This window comes from Xenopus laevis, chromosome 9_10L, assembly GCF_017654675.1.
Source record: "Xenopus laevis strain J_2021 chromosome 9_10L, Xenopus_laevis_v10.1, whole genome shotgun sequence".
NCBI lineage: Eukaryota > Metazoa > Chordata > Amphibia > Anura > Pipidae > Xenopus > Xenopus laevis.
Window position 1 is genome coordinate 25,368,497 of NC_054387.1, and position 20,601 is coordinate 25,389,097.

General features: G+C 40.7%; 1 protein-coding gene across 1 annotated transcript in view; it reads right to left on the minus strand.

The window, feature by feature from the left end:
• cbx8.L (chromobox 8 L homeolog) overlaps positions 1–20,247 on the minus strand; it is a 73,905-nt gene extending 53,658 nt beyond the window's left edge. The window contains exon 1 of the mRNA NM_001091270.1: positions 20,151–20,247. Within this exon, the coding sequence (NP_001084739.1) occupies positions 20,151–20,219 (69 nt within the window). The 5' untranslated portion in view covers positions 20,220–20,247. The remainder of the gene's footprint in view (positions 1–20,150) is intronic.
• Between the last annotated feature and the right edge of the window lie 354 nt (positions 20,248–20,601).

The window sequence follows — 20,601 nt, forward strand, 5'->3', positions numbered from 1 at the left end:
TTTGTCCAATATGTATTGGTTTACCTAAGCACATGGCATATAGGGGCCCCAAAATAAAAACCCCCATATGGTCTGTCATTTCAGGTACTGCAAAATTAACATATTTACATAAATTTGCGGTGGGCAAAGGTAGAAAAAGAAGTATGTTCACCCAGAAAATCATATGTTTTCAGAAAGTACACATTCCCCAAAATCCAAATTGGGTATGCATGCCTTTCTACTCCAAAATACCAAGCCGCAAACCTTTCCTAAAATTGATGATTTTGGTGATATTTTCAAAAATTACCTCAAAACTTCCACCCTGCAGCATCTTATTTCCCACATACTATTAGGTATCAGGATAAATCACCCCAAATCTGAAAGCACGGGGTCCTTTGAACAGTTTGATGCCCAAAGTACATATATTTATGCAGTGCATGGCATGTAAAGACCCCAGAATCTACCTGGTGCATACTTATTTGATGGCTTACATTTATACTAATTTATAAATACTGCCAGATTTATGTGGGATAAAAAGTACAAAAAATTATGAAAGCCATATATATTTGTAAAGTACACATTCTGACGAATCCAAAATGGTTAATTATATTTTTCTACTCTAAACTACTCAACTGTGAAGCTATGCCAAAGGCAGCGTTTATGATATTTCTGAAAATTGCCTTAAAATATTGCAATTGGCTGCATTTATTTCACCCAGTGTCTTACAAACAATTGTAAAAAGGCCTAAATATTGATGCCATGGGTCTACTAAACAGTTTGATGCCCGGTATGAATAGATATACCAAAGCAGATGGCAGTTGATCCAGGGACTAGTCAGATTGCCATTTTGGAGTCAGAAAGGAATTTTTCCCCATCTGAGGCAAATTGGAGAGGCTTCAGATGGGTTTTTTTTTTGCCAACCTCTGGATCAACTAGCAGTTAGACAGATAAAAAAAAAAACAAAAAAAAAAAACTAAAGGGTTGAACTTGATGGACGTGTTTTTTAACCTTACTTATGGTTACAACCATACTTATGGTTTACTATGTTACTATGTGTGGACCCCAAATAAAAATAGTGCATACAAATTTTCTCGGGTGCCTTCTGTGAACAAAGACCCCAACTGTGTATTATGTGCCACAAGACCCTTCTAACAGCACAAAAAAAGTGTGTGTGTGTCTCAAAAAAAAGCTAGAAAATTAAAAAAAAATACCTTTAGTAATGTGTGTACTGTGTATGTGTAAATGCATGTATGTATGTGTAAATGCATGTATGTGGCAGAAGTGCAGAGAGGCAGCCCTTTAAATGGGAAACGTAGCACCTACGTTCCTGGCATTTAAAGGGTTAACAGATGCATTTAGTAAAAAAAAAAACATGTTTTCCCATTACAGAATCCCTTTAACCAGTGGTGACAAAACACCCTAAATATAATATGCAACTATGACAGACCAGGTATGGAACCTGATATCCAGAATGCTCTGGGCCTGGGGTATTCCCGATATGGGATCTTTCCATAATTTGGATCTCCATACCTTAAGTATACATAAAAATAATTTAAACATTAAATAAACCCAATAGGCTGGTTTTGCATCCGATAAGGATTAATTATATATTAGTTGGGATCAAGTAAAAGCTACTGTTTTAATATTACAGAGAAAAAGGAAATCATTTTTAAAAATTGGATTATTTTATTATAATGGACACTATGGGAGACGGCCTTTCCGTAATTTTTCTGGAGAACGGGTTTCCGGATAATGGATCCCATACCTGTACCAGTCACGCATTATTTAAATTTTCCTATCTTCATTCAAGAAGGAATTTTTCCACCTTATTTTCCAATAAATTAGGGGAAATATTTATAAAACTGTGGTGTTAGTTTAAAGTTTACGGAACCAATTTGATGCCATGATACATTATGTTTATGTATAATCATGCATAATGGTAAAACTATTGATTTTAGGCCAATGTATAGCCAGCTGTAAAATTCAAGCAACGGAAAAGGTTTGTTAGCTTGAATAAGGGCTCTTGCGGTGTGGTGGGTTTTATATATATATCACAAAGGTTAATGTGTTTCACAAATCCATTTCAGCAGTATATCCAGCAGAGAAGCCAGTGTTACAGGACTTAATCTGAAGTCATCTCTTTAAGAATAAGTAAACATAAAATGATGAAGTGATGTTCTTCTTGTTAGGAAAAACATTAGAAACCTCAGATAACATTTCTCACATCTTTCCTAACCAAAAGACCAGCCCTCTTTCTTTCTCCTGACAACTTCCTCAACTACTTCATGGTTGAAAACTGACCAGTAGGTGGCACTGTTGTAACAAAATTCATTCATATTAAAGGAAAACTATACCCCCCAAACAATGTAGGTCTCTATAAAAAGATATTGCATAAAACAGCTCATATGTAAAATCCTGCTTCATGTAAATAAACCATTTTCATAATAATATACTTTTCTAGTAGTATGTGCCATTGGGTAATCATAAATAGAAAATTGCCATTTTAAAAAATAAGGGCCGCCCCCTGGGATCGTAGGATTCACTGTACTCTCAACCATACCAACTAACCATGCATGTTTGGTCACATGAGCCAATTAACAGACAGAGTTGTGTCTTTTGCTTCCACACTTCTTCCTGTTACAGTTAGAGTTGAAGTATTTCTGGTCAGGTGATCTCTGAGACAGCACACAGACCATCACGAAATGGTGGCTCAAGGCAAGAGATGTAAAAGGCAATATTTACTTAAATATATATACCAGTTTGGTAAGATTCTTTAATATGCCACTTTATATAATATGAACTATCTGTTGCTTAAGTGTTCATTTTGGGGGTATAGTTTTCCTTTAACAGTTCGGATCTGATCTTAGAACAGCATTGTCATCAATTGTACTTTTAATTATTTTAAAGGTTTACTTATCCATTAAAAGATCTATCCTAAACAAATAGGCAGTTGCCGGTTCAGAACATAATGATTAACCATTTAAGCAAAGTCATAATGTAAGCCTTGGTACAATGACCAAAATGTTGAGCTTCATACAACGCTACATTTTATGATCTATCACTATATTTCATGATCTTCAGCTACCTCATTTAACCCTTTCCCTTCCCGCCATTTTGGCCTAAACGCGAACATCTACTGCCAAGCAGTTTTTAGACTTTATGTAATCTTTCACTTTAAGGGCTTTTCCTGGGGGGGGGTCTTTTAGTTTACCCAGGAAAACTATACATTGGGGGTTTTTTTCAGGACAACATGAGCTTTCAAAATATGCTGGAATTTTGGTTTAATTCCACTGCTGTAAAAAGATATAGGCTTCTAAGTGTCTAATAAAATGAAAAAAAAAATCATGTTTCACATAGTACAATCACATATATCAGAAACATAATTTATTTTATGTCGGAGAACTCAGACAATTTGGAAAGGTCTATGTCTCCTGAATGCACCAATACCAAATTTATATAGTTTTATGGAGATTTCTCACTTGTATAGATAAAAATCTTCAGGCAGTACACTACCAAATTTCTAAAGCACCGCTCCACAAAACAGCATACTTCTAAATTCAAGGCCAAACAGTCCACTTACAGTATGTTTACCCTACAAAACTATGCATTATTAGAGAGCAGATTCTGGAAAATCAAAAATGGGTAAATATATCTATGTACACCAAACTACCAAGTTGCAATTCTTTCCTAAAATTTATAATTTTTTTATAGAAATTGGTGAATTTTTTGAAAAATTACCTCAAAGCTTCCAATCTACAGCATCATATCTCCCACACATTATTAGGTACCAATGTAAAAAAAAATATGATTGCCAGGAGTGCACTGAACAGTTTGATGCCAAATATGTATATGTTTGTCTAATCATGCGGCATATAGGGCCCCCAAAATGTAGACACCCCATTTGCGCTATCAGTTCTGTAATTCCAGATACTGCAAAATCAACAAATCTGAATAAATGGGGGGGGGGGCAAAGAAAAAAGTACGTTCACCCCAGAAAACCAGAATTTTCAGAATGTACACATTCCCCAGAATCCAAATTGGGTATGCATGTCTTTCTACTCCAAAGCACCAAGCCGCAAACCTTTCCTAAATTTGGCAATTTTGGACACATTCCTAAAAATCACCTCAAAATTTCCACCCTGCAGCATCATGTTTCCCACATACTTTTAAGTATCAAGAAAAATCACCCCAAATATGAAAGCCTGGGGCTTGCTGAGCAGTTTTATGCCTAATATGTATAGGTTTACCTAAGCACGTGGCATATAGGGGGCCCCCAAAATGAAGAACCCCCATATGGTCTGTCATTTCAGGTACTGCAAAATCAACACATTTACATTGTTTTTGGGAGGGGGGCAAAGGTAGAAAACAATAAGTTCACCCCAGAAAACCATATATTTTCAGAAAATACACATTCCCCAGAATCCAAATTGGGTATACATGTCTTTCTACTCCAAAGGACCAAGCTGCAAACCTTTCCTAAATTTCGCGATAACGGCAGCATTTTTTACCTTTCTGAAGATCACCTAAAAATAGTGCAATTGGCCACATTTATCTCACCCAATTTCTTACATAAAATTTAAAAACACCCTAAATATTGAAGCCAAGGGTCTACTGAACAGTTTGATAGATATACCAAGGCAGCTGGCATGTGGGGACCCCAAATTAAAATAGTGCATAGGAGTTTTCTCCGCTGTTGATTCGCCTCGGAACAAAGCCCCCTACTTTGTATTATGTGCCACAAGATGTCTAACAGCACATAGACCCCCGAAACCCATATATTTTTGTAAAGTACACTTTCTAACGAATCAAAAATAGGTAATTATGTCTTTCTACTCCAAACTACCATACTGCAAAGCTACACTAAATGCAGCGTTTATGACATTTCTGAAAAATGCCTTAAGTTGCAATTAGCCACATTTATCTCACCCAATTTTTTACATAAAATTGAAAAACACCCTAAATATTGATGCCAAGGGTCTACTGAACAATTTGATGCCCAATATGCATAGATATACTAAAGCAGCTAGAATGTATGGACCCCTAATAAAAATAGTGCATATGAATTTTCTCGGCTGCCGATTCGCCTTCTGTGAACAAAGGCACAAGACCGCCTAACAGCACAAAGACCCCCTAAAACCATATATTTTTGTAAAGTACACATTCTGACGAATCAAAAATTGCTAAAAAATGTGTTTGTACTCCACAAGCATAAAACTGCAATAAAATCACAGAAATCAAATAAAATTAGGCAAATCAATGAGATAACAAAATAACTGATCCGACTGCACGGTTAGCAGTCAGAATGCTTGATCCAATAGTCACGCTGGAAAATCAACAGTTTTTAGGGGAATATCAAGAGGGAAACTGATAAAATGAAGAAGTGTATTAAAAAAAAGTGAAAAAAAACCCTATAAGTGCGTCTTTGTGTATGCATGTGTGTACAGCACTTAAAAGTGTGTATATTTGTATGTAATGGTGTACATGTCTGAAAAACAAAAAAAAAACCCAGAGAATCCAAGAAAAACAACTAATAATAAAACTAGCAATCAGTGTACTGCGGTATATCTAAATGTGTGTGTAGTAGTGATGAAAAAAGGCAACTTACCGTTTATAGGTGAAGGGGGGGGGTCCTTAGAAGTCCTGGGGTGGTCCCGGTGCAGAGCTGGCGGGTCCTGATGCAGAAATGGCGGGTCCTGATTGCAGAGCCAGTGCAGGAAGTGCGTGGGCGTCGCACTACCACGAGGTCGCAGGAGTCAAAGTCAAAGTAAACTTTATTGTCATCTCAGCAGTATATGAATACACAGTGAGACGAGACAATGTGACTCCAGCTAGTACAGATCACAAAAAGGCACATAGAATGCACAATAAATAAATATGTAAACATTTGAAATTTGCATTATATTGGCAGAAATTGGATATATACATATGTAAACCTTTAGAATTGTGCATATAAATTAACAGTAGATGAAGTATTAAAGAAGTCTGGACATAAAGTTAAGTAATCTACAGGGTTTGTGAAAAAGTAGCAACAATGCAAATGTAGATGTAATGTGTGCAAAAGTGTCAACAGTGCTTTGTCAGCAAAAGAACAATTTAAAGGGATACTGTCATGGGAAAAAAAAAGATTTTTCAAAATGACTCAGTTAATAGTGCTGCTCCAGCAGAATTCTGCACTGAAATCCATTTCTCAAAAGAGCAGAAACAGATTTTTTTATATTCAATTTTGAAATCTGACATGGGGCTAGACATATTGACAATTTCCCAGCTGCCCCAAGTCATGTGACTTGTGCTCTGATAAACTTCACTCTTTACTGCTGTACTGCAAGTTAGAGTGATATCACCCCCTCCCTCCCCCCCCCAGCGCCAAACAAAAGAACAATGGGAAGGTAACCAGATAGCAGCTCCCTAACACAAGATAACAGCTGCCTGGTAGATCTAAGAACAGCACTCAATAGTAAAAACCCATGTCTCACTGAGACACATTCGGTTACATTGAGAAGGAAAAACAGCAGCCTGCCAGAAAGCATTTCTCTCGTAAAGTGCAGGCACAAGTCACATGACTGGGGGCAGCTGGGAAATTGACAAAATGTCTAGCCCTGTGTCAGATTTTAAAATTGAATATAAAAAAATCTGTTTGCTCTTTTGAGAAATGGATTTCAGTGCAGAATTCTGCTGGAGCAGCACTATTAACTGATTCATTTTGAAAAAAAATTTTCCCATGACAGTATCCCTTTAAGTAAAAGTGAGATCAGAGTGTCTCTGAGGTAGTCCAGGTGTGTAAAGTACAGAAGTGTGAAACAAAGTTCATTTCACAGTTCAGGCGTGTCTGGAATGTAGTGGGAGAGCAGGCAGTGTGTTGAGGAGTCTGATAGCTTGTTGAAAAAAGCTTTAGCGCAGCATGGTTGTTTGGGCTTTAAAGGGATACTGTCATGGGATTTTTTCAAAATCAATCAGTTAATAGTGCTGCTCCAGCAGAATTCTGCACTGAAATCCATTTCTCAAAAGAGCAAACAGATTTTGAGTCCCAAGTCATGTGACTAAAGCTGGCCATAGATGCAAAGATCCGATCGTACGAATCATTGTACGATCGGACTTTCCCATCTCCCGACCCGCCACTAACCATTCAGATCAAGTCTTACCAGTCAGATTAGTTTAAGAACAGATCAGCAATGTTCTGCCCCTGACAGCAATCGTACGATATCTATGTCCAACCAAAGCTAGTGACAGTCTCCCACTGAAAATCGTACGATCGGCAATACACGCAGAGATATTATCGGCAGCCGACAGAAATTTTCTAACCTGTCCGATCGACCAAACGACCGATCTCCGCCGGATGAAAAATGTCGGGACTCTCCACACACGGTTCGCAAATTGTACGAATCCTCGATTCGTACGATCAGATCTTTGCGTCTATGGCCAGCTTTATGTTCTAGTAAACTTCAAACACTCTTTACTGTTGTACTGCAAGTTAGAGTGATATCACCCCCTCCCTTTTCCCCCCCAGGAACCAAACAAAAGAACAATGGGAAGGTAACCAGATAACAGCTCCCTAACACAAGATAACAGCTGCCTGGTAGATCTAAGAGCAGCACTCAATAGTAAAAAACCCATGTCTCACTGAGACACATTCAGTTACATTAAGAAGGAAAAACAGCAGCCTGCCAGAAAGCATTTCTCTCCTAAAGTGCAGGCACAAGTCATATGACCAGGGGCAGCTGGGAAATTAACAAAATGTCTAGCCCCATGTCAGATTTCAAAATTGAATATAAAAAAATCTGTTTGCTCTTTTGAGAAATGGATTTCAGTGCAGAATTCTGCTGGAGTAGCACTATTAACTGATGTGTTTTGAAAAAAACATGTTTTCCGATGACAGTATCCCTTTAATGCTGCAAAAGCGTCTGCCGGATGGAGCAGCATCAACAGTCCGTGTGAGGGGTATGTGGAGTCCAGTGCAATGCAGAAGGCCTTTCTTGCACAGCGCTTGTGGAACATTTTCTGCAGATATGGAAGAGCCACTCCAATGATGTTGCCAGCTGCTCTGACAGTCTGCTGTAGACTTTTTGTACCAGATGGAGAAGCAGCTCGTCAGGACACTCTCTATGGTGCCCCTGTAGAACACTGTGAGGGTGGAAGGCAGAAGGCTGGCCCATTTCAGTCATCTCAGGAAGTGAAGACGCTGCTGAGCCTTTTTGGTGATGGAGGCGGTGTTGGTGGTCCAGGTGAGGTCATCAGAGATGTGGACTCCCAGGAATTTGGTGTTCTTTACTGTGGAACCGTTGATGTTGAGTGGTGTGTGAGCAGGGTGAGTTCTCCTGAAGTAGACGATCATCTCTTTTGTTTTATCCACATTCAGTGACAAGTTGTTCTCACTGCACTGCTGAACCTCATATCTGTACGCCGACTAGTCTTTGTGGCTGATGAGCCTCACCACAGTCGAGTCATCGGCGAACTTGAGCTGTGTCTAGCTGTGCAGTCATGTGTCAGCAATGTGTACAGACTGAGAATGCATACTTGAGGAGCTCCTGTGCTCAATCTGACGGTGCTGGAAACATTTTCTCCGATACGTCCAAGATCCAATTGCACAAAGATGCTCAATCTCAGCTCGCTCAGTTTCCCGCTCAGCTTTTGAGGGATGATGGTATTGAATTCTGAGCTTAAGTCTATGAACAGCATTCTCACATAACTGTTTCTTGTCCAGATGAGTTGAGGTGGAGTGCAGAAGATATGGCATCCTCAGTTGACTTGTTTGGCCGGTATGCAAATTGTAGTTGGTCCAGTGAGCAGGGAGGGTGCTCTTTGTGTGTGCACCATCACAAGCCTCTCAAAGCATTTCAGGATGACCGCAGTTAGTGCAACAGGGCGGTAGTCATTCAGGCAGGTTACTAAAGATTTGGCTCTGGAACGATTTTTAACGCACTTAAAGAATGTGGGGATGATCATCTGGCTTAGCAATGTGTTGAAGATGTCCGTGAAGACGTCTGCCACCTGATCAGCACAGTCTATGAGCACACGACCAGGAATGTTGTCAGGTCCGTCAGCCTTTCGTGGATTGACATTGGTTAAGGTTCGCCTGACATTGAAGGGATTCCCCTTCAGAGCATAGATTGGGGAATTATGTTTTCTGCTACAAACACAGAACAGAAATGGTTGTCATTTAAAATGATATTAAAATCGTTACTGCTCTCAATTTACTCCCTTAAGAAGTAAATGTAGAAGCACCAAGAACCACCCTATGTAGCTTAAAGGGGTTGTTCACCTTCAGATAGACATGAAATAACGACTTTTTTTGTCACAGTTTTTCTAATATTGAAATGTAAAGTGTTATTTTTTACCTTCTAAACCAGCTCGGGGGGGGGGGGGGGTGTCACCGACCCTGTAAACTGTTCTAAATTGATACATTTCTCATGTTTCCCAAAATTTAGAAACAAATGAGAACCTCTATCAGACACAATTTCAGCCGGAAATCCAGGAAGACGGAAAATATGTTGAATAAACAATTTTGAAAGTTCCAGGGCTGAGGGTAATTTCTGTAGAGGTATGAAATGGGCCATTTTACTGAATCGATCCACCACCACCACCCAGATGACCATGTGCCCCTGGGAAACAGGAAGAGCTACGATAAAGTCCATGGCTAAATGGTTTCAGGCACGATAGGGTATGGGTAGAAGCAGAAGGAACCCTTTTGGAGGAGAGTGTCCTGACTTGGATGCAGCACATGTAGCACAGGACGACACAAAGTCTTTAATATCCTTCCGAAAGAAGGCCACCAGACAAGGCGAGAGAAAAGATCTGTCGTCTTACGCACCCCCATATGACCAGCCTGTTTGAAACTATGAGACTGGCTGAGGATGGTGTGATGGAGTTCATTTGGAACATAAGGTTTTTGGAGGTGCTGTGGGGCACAAAGGTTTCTGTGTCTTCAATACAGGGGTCTTCAGGAAGGAAGCTTTTTTATTTCTGGAGCCCGGATGAAAGATTATTATGAAGTTGAAACGAGAAAAGAAGAGTGCCCATCGAGCCTGTCTGGGATTTAAGTGTTTGAGAGTTTGGTTGTATTCCAGGTTTTTGTGATCAGTGAAGATGGTCACCAGAACAGTAGAGCCTTCTAACAAATGTCTCCATACTTCCAGGGCCAGTTTAATGACCAGAAGTTCACGATTTCCAACATTGTAGTTCTGTTCAGGAGGAGCGAATTTTTTGGAAAAGAAGGCACAGGGATGTAACTTTCCATCACATGGAAGTCTCTGAGATAGAACTGGTCCTGCCGCAACATCTGAAGGAATCTGTGAGCAGAATTTTGGGGAAGAGGATCAATCCCGCCCAGGTAAGTCTCCCCTAACCTACCTAGGCATTGGAGTTGATGACAAATCCCATATTGGCTTGTTCGAAAGCAAAGTGTGATGGCTGCAGTGCAAAATGGATCTGCCATTGGTTAATAAAGCCTCTGCAAGCCTGTGGGTCTCCGCTGTAAAGAGGAGGAGCCGGGATGCGGGGTTCCGAAGCTTGGACTGGATCAGCTGGAGGTGGTGATAATGCATTAAGGGCCCGAAGGCTCCGGTAGAAGTTGCGGACCAAGGATGAAGCAGCAGGTCCAACACAGTTCGCGGTACAAAAGGGTTTAAGAAGAAGAGTAATTAAAGTCCAGGCAAAAGGATCAATACAGGCAGCAAAGGTTCAGAATCAATGAAAACAGGCCGAAAACACAAGAATCAGAAATAGCAGTTTGAAAGTCACACCCGGGAACATATAGGAGAACCTATAATCGGGCAATGACAGAAATGTTCAGGTGTCTTATATAAGCCTCTTTGGTGCCAAACAGGCTTGACGACATCATGACACTGGCATCCTGACGCGTCCATTTTGACGCGCTGGCGTCAAGATGCTGTGTACATTCTGACGTGCTGGCGTCAAGATGCTGCGTCCAATCTGATGCACACGTTTGACGCATTGGCATTGGAACGTGCCACATGGGATCCCTGGGAGCCGCCGTCTTGTTTTACCAGAGAGGAGGGGCAGGGAGTAACCCTTTCAGGTTCATAAAGCTTTAAAAAAAGTTAATGTGAACAAGGCGCCAAGACCAGATTGCATACACCTCCGGATACTAAGGTTAGTTGAGTTTTAGACCAGCCTCTGGTTCTAATTTTCTCAGATTCGCTTTCATCTGGTATGGTACCTATGGATTAAAGGAAAGCTTTTGTCATTCCAATATTTAAAATTACAATCTCAGCCTGGCAATTACAGGCCAGCAAGTTTGACATCTGTGGTGGGCAAATTATTTGAAGGCTTGCTAAGGGATCACATTCAAAATGTTGTCCTAGTGAATGGCATTATGAGCAGCAATCAGCATGAGGTCATGTCAGACAAATTTGATTGCTTTTTATGATGAGGTAAGTAAAATGATGGACAATGGGGGGAGCAGTATATATGATCTATTTGGATTTTGCCAAAGCTTTTGATACGGTGCCTCACAAACGACTGCTTTCTAAACTAAGGTATTTCGGGCTTAATGAAGTCGCTTGCACATAGATAGGAAACTGGCTACATGATTGGATACAGAGGGTGGTTGTTAAAGGTACATTCTCTACTTGGAATATGGTTATTAGTGGATCCCTCAGGGCTCGGTATTTGGTCAACTTTTGTTTAACTTGTTCATTAATGACTTAGGAGAGGGTATTGTAAATAATGTATCAGTGTTGCAGAAAACACAAAACTATGCAGCCCAATAAATTCCATCCAGGATGTGGCATCCTTTCAACAGAAAAATATCCAAGCTACTTATACCCTTAATGGGACTGCACTGGACAATTCCTTGCAAGCAAGGCCATCAGCAGCAAATATGGTCTTGACCTGAATTAAAAGGGTAGATTCGCGGGAGGAGGGGGTTATTCTCTGTGTAGAGCACTGGTAAAATCTAGACTATGCTGAACAGTTTTGGTCTCCAGCGCCAGATAACCAACATCCTACCTGTTAAAAATCTCAGCTGTCAACTATTACTTTCAATTCTGCACTTTCTAGATGTCACTGCACTCCCCACATTCCCCCTCCCTCATAACTATTGAATTGTGTAGCCAGTGCAAGGTTATGTGCATCAAGTGTTCCAGTCTGTGCATAAACAAGATTTTGGCATGCTGCAAAGTTTGCCAAATGGCATCCACAACATGGTGCATGCCTGATTGATGTGATTGTAAATTCCAAGACTAAAATAAACAAGATTTATATCATGTATATAGAGTAGGTGAAGTATATTTTGCTTGACTAACATCTTAAAGGAGAAGGAAAGTAATTTATACTTGGGGGTGCCAAAAGGATTTACTTACCTGACACTCCAGGCCTGTGCTCCTATCAGCATAAAACTGCACCGGCCTGGGGTTCTACCAGCTAGCACAATGGAGCGAACGTCTTCTTCACTTTTGAAATTTCCCGGGGCATATGCATGCACAGTAGAACAAAATAGCCAGCTTTTTCGTTGAAGTTCGGCTTTTCACTCTACTGTGCATGCGCTCCGTGGTGCTCGCTGGAAGAACCCTGGGCCGGTTTCCTGCTGATAGGAGCACTGGCATGTAGTGTCAGGTAAGTAAATCACTTGGGGGTGTCCAACTTTTGGCACACCCAAGCATATAAGCACTTTCCTTCTCCTTTAAAATAGAATTTGGAAAAATTTCTTAGGGTGACAAGTCCCCTTTAAGGATAATCTTAGATAGTTTTGGATTGTTAACAGTCAAGCGTCTTTCAACTAGCCAAAGAAATTGTTAGGAGGTAATTTAATACAATTTGCTGCTTTCATTTACAGACAGACCCTAAATCTAGAATATTTTCTGAGACCTAAAGAATATATTTCTTGCTTACAGGTCAAAACCTATAAGACCTTCAGAAACACACAGATATGTGTTTGGCACTATCAGGCTCCAGTCCTGTTTGTGTAGTGGGCCTTGTGCTGGCACCATGCTTCCTCCAAACAGCACATGACCTATACCATAACCCATCAATGGTGACGTATGGACACCAGTTGTCCTTGTACATGTTCTAAGTGAGGTTATGAGCTCTAACTTTGATGGACTTGTCTTTTTTTTAACCTACCGTATATACTCGAGTATAAGCCGACCCGAGTATAAGCCGAGGTACCTAATTTTACCTACGAAAACTTATTGACTCTAGTATAAGCCTAGACACAACTACAGCCCTGTCTCCCAGCAGCGCACATTCTGCCAAAGCGACCCCCCAGCGATCAACTGGACTTCTTTGCAAAGTTGATGGTGACAGAGAATTGCCAAACGGATTACTGTGTGCATTGTCCCACTGTCCCACTGTCCCACTACCATGTGCAGAGGGTGCTGTTTGATATTGCCATCACTGTTAATATTTCGTATAACCAACAGAGGGCGCTGTGTGATATTGCAGTCACTGTTAATCTTTCATATAACCAACAGAGGGCACTGTGTGATATTGCAGTCACTGTTATTCTTTCATATAACCAACAGAGGGCGCACTGTTATTCTTTCATATAACCAACAGAGGGTGCTGTGCGATATTGCAGTCACTGTTATTCTTTAATATAACCAACAGAGGGCGCACTGTTATTCTTTCATACAACCAACAGATGGCGCTATGTGATATTGCAGTCACTGTTAATCTTTCATATAACCAACAGAGGGCGCACTGTTATTCTTTCATATAACCAACAGAGGGTGCTATGTGATATTGCAGTCACTGTTATTCTTTAATATAACCAACAGAGGGCGCACTGTTATTCTTTCATACAACCAACAGATGGCGCTGTGTGATATTGCAGTCACTGTTAATCTTTCATATAACCAACAGAGGGCGCACTGTTATTCTTTCATACAACCAACAGATGGCGCTGTGTGATATTGCAGTCACTGTTATTCTTTCATATAACCAACAGATGGCGCTGTGTGATATTGCAGTCACTGTTATTCTTTCATATAACCAACAGAGGGCGCACTGTTATTCTTTCATATAACCAACAGAGGGCATTGTGGGATATTGCAGTCTCTCCCCAAGTGTACTTTTGGTATAGGAATGATTAAAAGTGACTGCAATCTCCGCTACGCGGGTCGGGTACCGCTGACCCAAGTATAAGCCGAGGTAGACTTTTTCAGCACATTTTAGATGCTGAAAAACTCGGCCTATACTCGGGTATATACGGTATATTAACTGTGCTTAAATTAGGGATGCACCGAATCCAGGATTTGGTTCGGGATTTGGCCTTTTTCAGCAGGATTTGGATTCACCAGAATCCTTGTGTCTGGCCGAAACAAATCTTAATTTGCATATGTAAATTATGGGCAGGTAACTTAGGGGCAAGTAGGGAAATATGTAAATTAGGGGCAGGTAGGGAAATCACGTGACTTTTCGTCACAAAAGATTAACTTTTTCCACTTTTTCCTGCCCCTAATTTGCATATGCAAATTAGGATTTGGATTAGGTTCGGTATTCGGCTGAATATTTCACAAAGGATTCGGCCGAATCCCAAATAGTGGATTTGGTGTATCACTAACTTAAATAAACACAGAGTTCTCTGAGCTTTTGTAAAGTTTTTATAAAGTGTAAAAACCACAGCAAACTCGAATATAAAACTTCACCAATTCCTATAGAAGTCAATGATACCATATAAGTGATGCCATTGAATCCTTTTTTATGATTCTAGAGGTTTTCAGATTTTTTTTCGTTAGTCTAAAATTTTTAGAGGTTTTAGTACTTTCATTTGGTTGTTTAGCACGTACTGTGGTTTTAAAGAAAATGATTGGTGGTTTCAAAAATGTTGATAAATGATATATATATTTATATAAGACAGATGACCATCAAGTTCAACCTTTTAACACCATTTTAACCTGCCTACTTGGTCCTGAGGAAGGCAAAAAAAAAAAAAAACACTTGAAGACTCTCCAATTTGCCTCAGGGGGTAAAATTCCTTCCTGACTTCAAAATCGCTAGTACTAGTCCCTGGACTAAGTTGTACTATGATCTAGTTTCTATAACCCTGTATTCCATCCCTTGCTAAAAAGCAATCTCAGCCCTTCTTAAAGCTATCTAATGTTTCAGCCTGAACGACTAATTCAGGGAGAGAATTCCACATCTTCACAGTTCTCACTGTAAAAAACCCCTCCGAATATTTAGGTGGAACCTCCTTTATTCTAATCGGAATGGGTGACCTTGCATCAGCTGGAAAGATCTACTTGTAAATAAAGCATTAGAGAGATTGTTACATGATCCCCTTATATATTTATAGATTGTTATCATATCACCCCTTAAGCATCTCTTCTCCATCGTGAATACCCCCAATTTGGCCAGTCTTTTCTTATAGCTAAGATTTTCCATACATCTTACCAGCTTAGTTGCCCTTCTCTGTACCCTCTCTAATTCAATAATGTCCTGTTTGAGCACTGGAGACGAAAACTGTACGGCATATTCTAGATGGGGCCTTACCAGTGTTCTATACAAGAATGACCCCTTCCTGCTATGAATTAATGCCCCTATTAATACAGCTCAAGACCTTATTTGCCCTTGATGTTTGTTTGCTACAGCCAAGTGTATTATCTACAATGACTTCAATGTCCTTTTCCATTATGGATTTGCCTAGTGCAGTACCATTAAGGGTATAAGTGGTTTGGATATTTTTACTTCCCAGATGCATGACTTTACATTTATCAACATTGGATCTTATTTGCCACTTAGCTGATTGAAGCTTTGGCAAAATCTAAATAGATCATATATACTGCTCCCCCGTTATCCATCATTTTACTTACCTCATCATAAAAAGCAATCAAATTTGTCTGACATGACCTATCCTTCTTGCTGCTCATAATGCCATTCACTAGGACAAAATATAAAAAATGTGATCCCTTAGCAAGCCTTCAAAGAATTTGCCCACCATGCCAGGCTGAGATCGTAATCCCTTTTTAAATATTGGAATAACATCAGATTTTCTCCAATCCATAGGCACCATACCAGATGAAAGTGAATCTGAGAAAATCAGAAATAGGGGCTGGTCTAAAACTGAACTAAGCTCTCTTAGAACCCTGGGGTGTATGCCATCAGGCCCTGGAGCCTTGTTAACATTAATTTTTATTAAAGCTTTATAAATCATATCCTGATTCAGCCACTGACTAGATTGAGCTGAGCCATTAGTGCTGCTATAAAGTGAGCCTGTGAACTCAGACTCCTCTATTGTATACACTGAAGAAAAGAACTGATTTAACACATTTGCCTTTTCTGTTTCTGTTACAACCATACTGGTACCATTATTTAATGGAGCAACACTCTCAACCTGCATCTTTTTACTATTTATATATTTAAAAAACTTTTTAGGGTTAGTTTTCACCTCCATCGCAATTAACTCTTCATTTCCTTTCTTTGCCTTCCGGATTGCTGATTTTACAACATTTATCACAGTGTTTATATTCATTAAATGCATCTTCTGTCCCAACAGATTTGTAGTTTTTAAATGCCTTTCTCTTCTTTCCTATTAACTCTTTACTTCTGTATTAAGCCACATGGGATGATTATTAGAGCTTCTACATTTACTCCTTAAAGGAATAAATTGAGAACAGTAATGATTTAATATCATTTTAAATTACAACCATTTCTGTTCTGTGTTTTTAGCTGAAAACTTAATGCTCCAATCAATACTCTGTAGGGCAGCCCTCAAGGCACTAAAATTAGCTTTTGCAAAATTCATGGTTTTTGTTGCCCCAGTATATATTTGTTTTTTACACCAGACATTAAATGATATAACATTATAGTCACTATTACCCAGGGGTTCAATGACTTGCACATTTGCTATAAGTTCTGGGTCATTTGAGACAGAGACAGTAACTAGAGGGGGACGGGCTCTGGCGCGGGACGTGCAGCCGGAAATGGCCACATTTCCTATTTACGAGTGGCGTGCGAGCTGCCAGGGGGGGGCCCCGAGGGGGTGCGGGCCCTGGCCCAATCGCACCCCCTGCTCCCCCGGTAGTTACGCCAATGATTTGAGATCACTAAATTCAGAATAGCATTTTTTCTGGTAGGCTCCTCAACAACCTGTGCCATAAAATGGTCATATAACAAATTTATAAATTTGTTCCCATTAACTGACAGTACTGTTGCTCCAGTCAATATCTGGGTAATTAAAATCCCCCATTATCATTATTTTACCCAAACTAGCAGCCTTTTCTATTTGCATGAGGAGCCTAGCCTCCTCCTACTCCTTTATATAAGCTTTTAAATCCTGCCTAACAAACAGACATACCCCTCCTCCTTTTCTATTGCCTCTATCCCTCCAAAAAAAGTATAGCCACTGATAATTACTGCCCAGTCATGCGACTCATTCAGCCATGTTTCGGCCACCCCAATCACATCATATTTTCCCTTCAGCTCTCCCATTTTACCAGTCAGACTCCTTGCATTTGCAAACATACATTTAATAATGGTACCATATTGAACATATTAAAGGGGCCCTTTAAAAGAGAAGGAAAGGCATCCTGCACTTGGGGGTGCCAAACATTAGGCACCCCCAATGATAGTACTGACTTACCTGAAACCCCAGGCCGATGCTCCTATCAGCAGAAAACTGCACCGGCCCGGGGTTATACCAGTGAGCACCATGGAGCACTTCTCTTCTGCCTTCCACTTTCTTTGCGCGGCTGCGCCTGTGCAGTTGAACAAAAAGCCAAACTTTAACTAAAAATTTCAACTGCGCATGGGTTTGCCCCGGGAAATTTGAAGCAAGAAGAAGCCAGAAGGGGATCACTCCGTGGTGCTCACTGATATAACCCTGGGCTGTTGCAGTTTTCGGCTGATAGAAGCACCTTCCTGGGGTTTCAGGTAAGTCAATACAATCAATTGGGGGTGTCTAACATTTGGCACCCCCAAGTGCAGGATGCCTTTTGTTTTCCTTTAATTACCCTCCCCAAACTTAAAAATCACCCTCTGCTTATGGCAGGAAGTAAACAGAAGTTGTGATTCATCTCCACTTCCTCGGCTACTGTGCAACCTGGAGCATCTACAGATGAAATTTGCAGACATGTCCAGTTAACAAACCAACCAATATTCATGCTTCGAAACTATCCCATCTGGATTGTCTATCGAACATACAAATACTGAAAATTGTGTAGATGAGAGTCATTAGCAATTTTGGTTATTCAATATTTGACCAGCCAATACTCATGCAATTTAGTTGCCAACTCATTCTTGAGAGTCCCCCACACACGCCGAGACACATACAGGAAATAAAAATGCAACATGCTATTTCCAGCATGGCCAGTAGGCAGAAGAGTCATCTGCGCAGGGTGCAAGAGGTGACACACTTCCAACGGAGTGGGTAAAATTACAGCCGGTGTGTGATGCAAGTGACAGGAGTTTGCAAGTGGTGCTGGGCCTGGGAGCGAGAGCAGAGAGAGAGCGAGAGAGAGCGAGAGCGAGAGACGAGTAGGAGAAATAGCTTAGGTGGAAAAGTCTAGGAAAACTGCAAGGGATTCCTGGGAGTTCAATGAAGATGGTGGAAGGCCGACGTCTGCTATATTGCTTTCAATAGACAGAAACAGCAGCTAAGTCATAAGTCTATGTTCTCCTTACCCCACATAGAATATAATTTCAACAGGATTTTAATATTTTGCAGACATGTGGGGTACAACTACCAGATGGATCCTATAGACCAGGGGTCCCCAACCTTTTTTACCCGTGAGCCACATTCAAAAATAAAAAGAATTGGGGAGCAACACAGGCATGCAAAAACTTCCTGGGGTGCCAAATAAGGACTGTAATTGGCTATTTGGTGGCCCCTATGTGGACTGGTAGCCTACAGGGGGCTCTGTTTGACAGTACACCTGTTTTTTATGCAACCAAATCTTGCCTCCAAGCCTGGAATTCAAAAATAAGCACCTGCTTTGAGGTCACTGGGAGCAACATCCAAGGGGTTGGTGAGCAACATGTTGCTCGCGAGCTACTGGTTGGGGATCACTGCTATAGACAATAAGAAGAAAGGCAAGGGGAATGAAAGCACTTATGAAAAATAAGCTTCCCTTTTTAATATGATCATCCCTCTTGCAGCTTGTTGGTGTGCTGAAAGTTCTAGACATCAGTTAATCAATTGCTGCACAGACGTATATGCAGGCACTACCAAGTACATATGGACAAAATTTGCATTAACATTACTTAACAGGACTACACTATCACACAGAGAAGCAAAAATTAGATAAACTACATAAATACTCTACTAGACACCGGGTTAAATCTCCTTGGCATTACAGGAGAAAATGGTTACATATACTTCAAACATCAACCACTATAAAATCCAAATATTCACCAGATGGTTCAAATACCAAATCTCCTAGATTATTTGGCTAATACCGTGTGCACTGATAGTCTCTTTAGCAATGTTTCCACTGGTCTTCATCTGTTTGAATGATTTCCTCTTCTTTCAACCTTGCAATTTAAAAGCTGTTGCTCTGTCAGATTACAAATGTATTTATTATTTTGCATTACTTATCTTTATGCCCAGGTCTTTGCCTATTCATCCCCAAGGCTCTCAATTTGGTTGCTAGGTTAAATAATACCATAATACCACAAGACAACCGTTGAAGAGCCGCTAAAGCTTTTGCTAATGCAATATCACAACAAATATAAAATGAAGACAACTTGCAAATTGTCTCAGAATATTACTACCTACATCATACTAAAAGTTAACGAAAATGTGAACTTCCCATTCTCCAATATTCAATGATAAGATAGAACACTGTTGGGAGTCTTTTTTGTCAGAACGACCATGCTTCCTAAACTAAGGCTTGGCTATGAATCATACACAAGTTCAAGCTGTTCCTATCAGGTTTGTTAGGACAGGAGCTGAAAAGCATAAGAGCCCAGCCACACTGGACTGCTGTTCGCACTTGAACCTTGAAGAGATACCAAATCCCAAACCCAACAGTTCTTAAAATTATCCACATGTTTTATACGATCAGCCAGCATAGCCTTACTGCCTACACAGAAATCTTATTATCGAGTTCCATATATCGATCTCCCACTGCCAGGCCAGCCTCCGGATGATTGGGGGGGGGGAAGTCTCTAGCCTTCAAACTCCCCAGCGCCCCCTGCCTGCATTAAGCTGTACCAATCAAAACTGACCGCAAAATGAGGTCTAATGCAGTGACCCAGTTTAATGACAGCTCACCCACCTTCCGGATGCGTCTCTTAAGCAGGGACTCCGCCGCGAACACCCGCTCCCCAACCGCGGACAGCTCCATGATCAGAACCGCGAGAACGCGCAGCGCGTTGCCCGTGACGCCACAACCTGTTGCTAGCGGCGTTGCTAATGTGGAAAGATGAGGACTCTTCTGCCCTCTGATTGGTGCTTTGGCGGATCCGCCCCTCTTCTTGTCACTGTTTTCCCTTCGCTCCCCACTCACCCCTCCTCCCCTCTGTGGAATTGAGTCTCGGAAATGACTTGCGCATGTATAGCCTACCAATGCAGGGGGCGGGGCAATTTACAGTTGAGAGAGACGTACGGAGGCGGGGTCGGTATAATTGTGACAGTTTCCATACGTATGGTTTTGTGACAGGAGAGTGCATGTAGATTAGTGAAAATTCTATCATACTTACTGAGATTTTCCTTTTGTGGACAAGGCA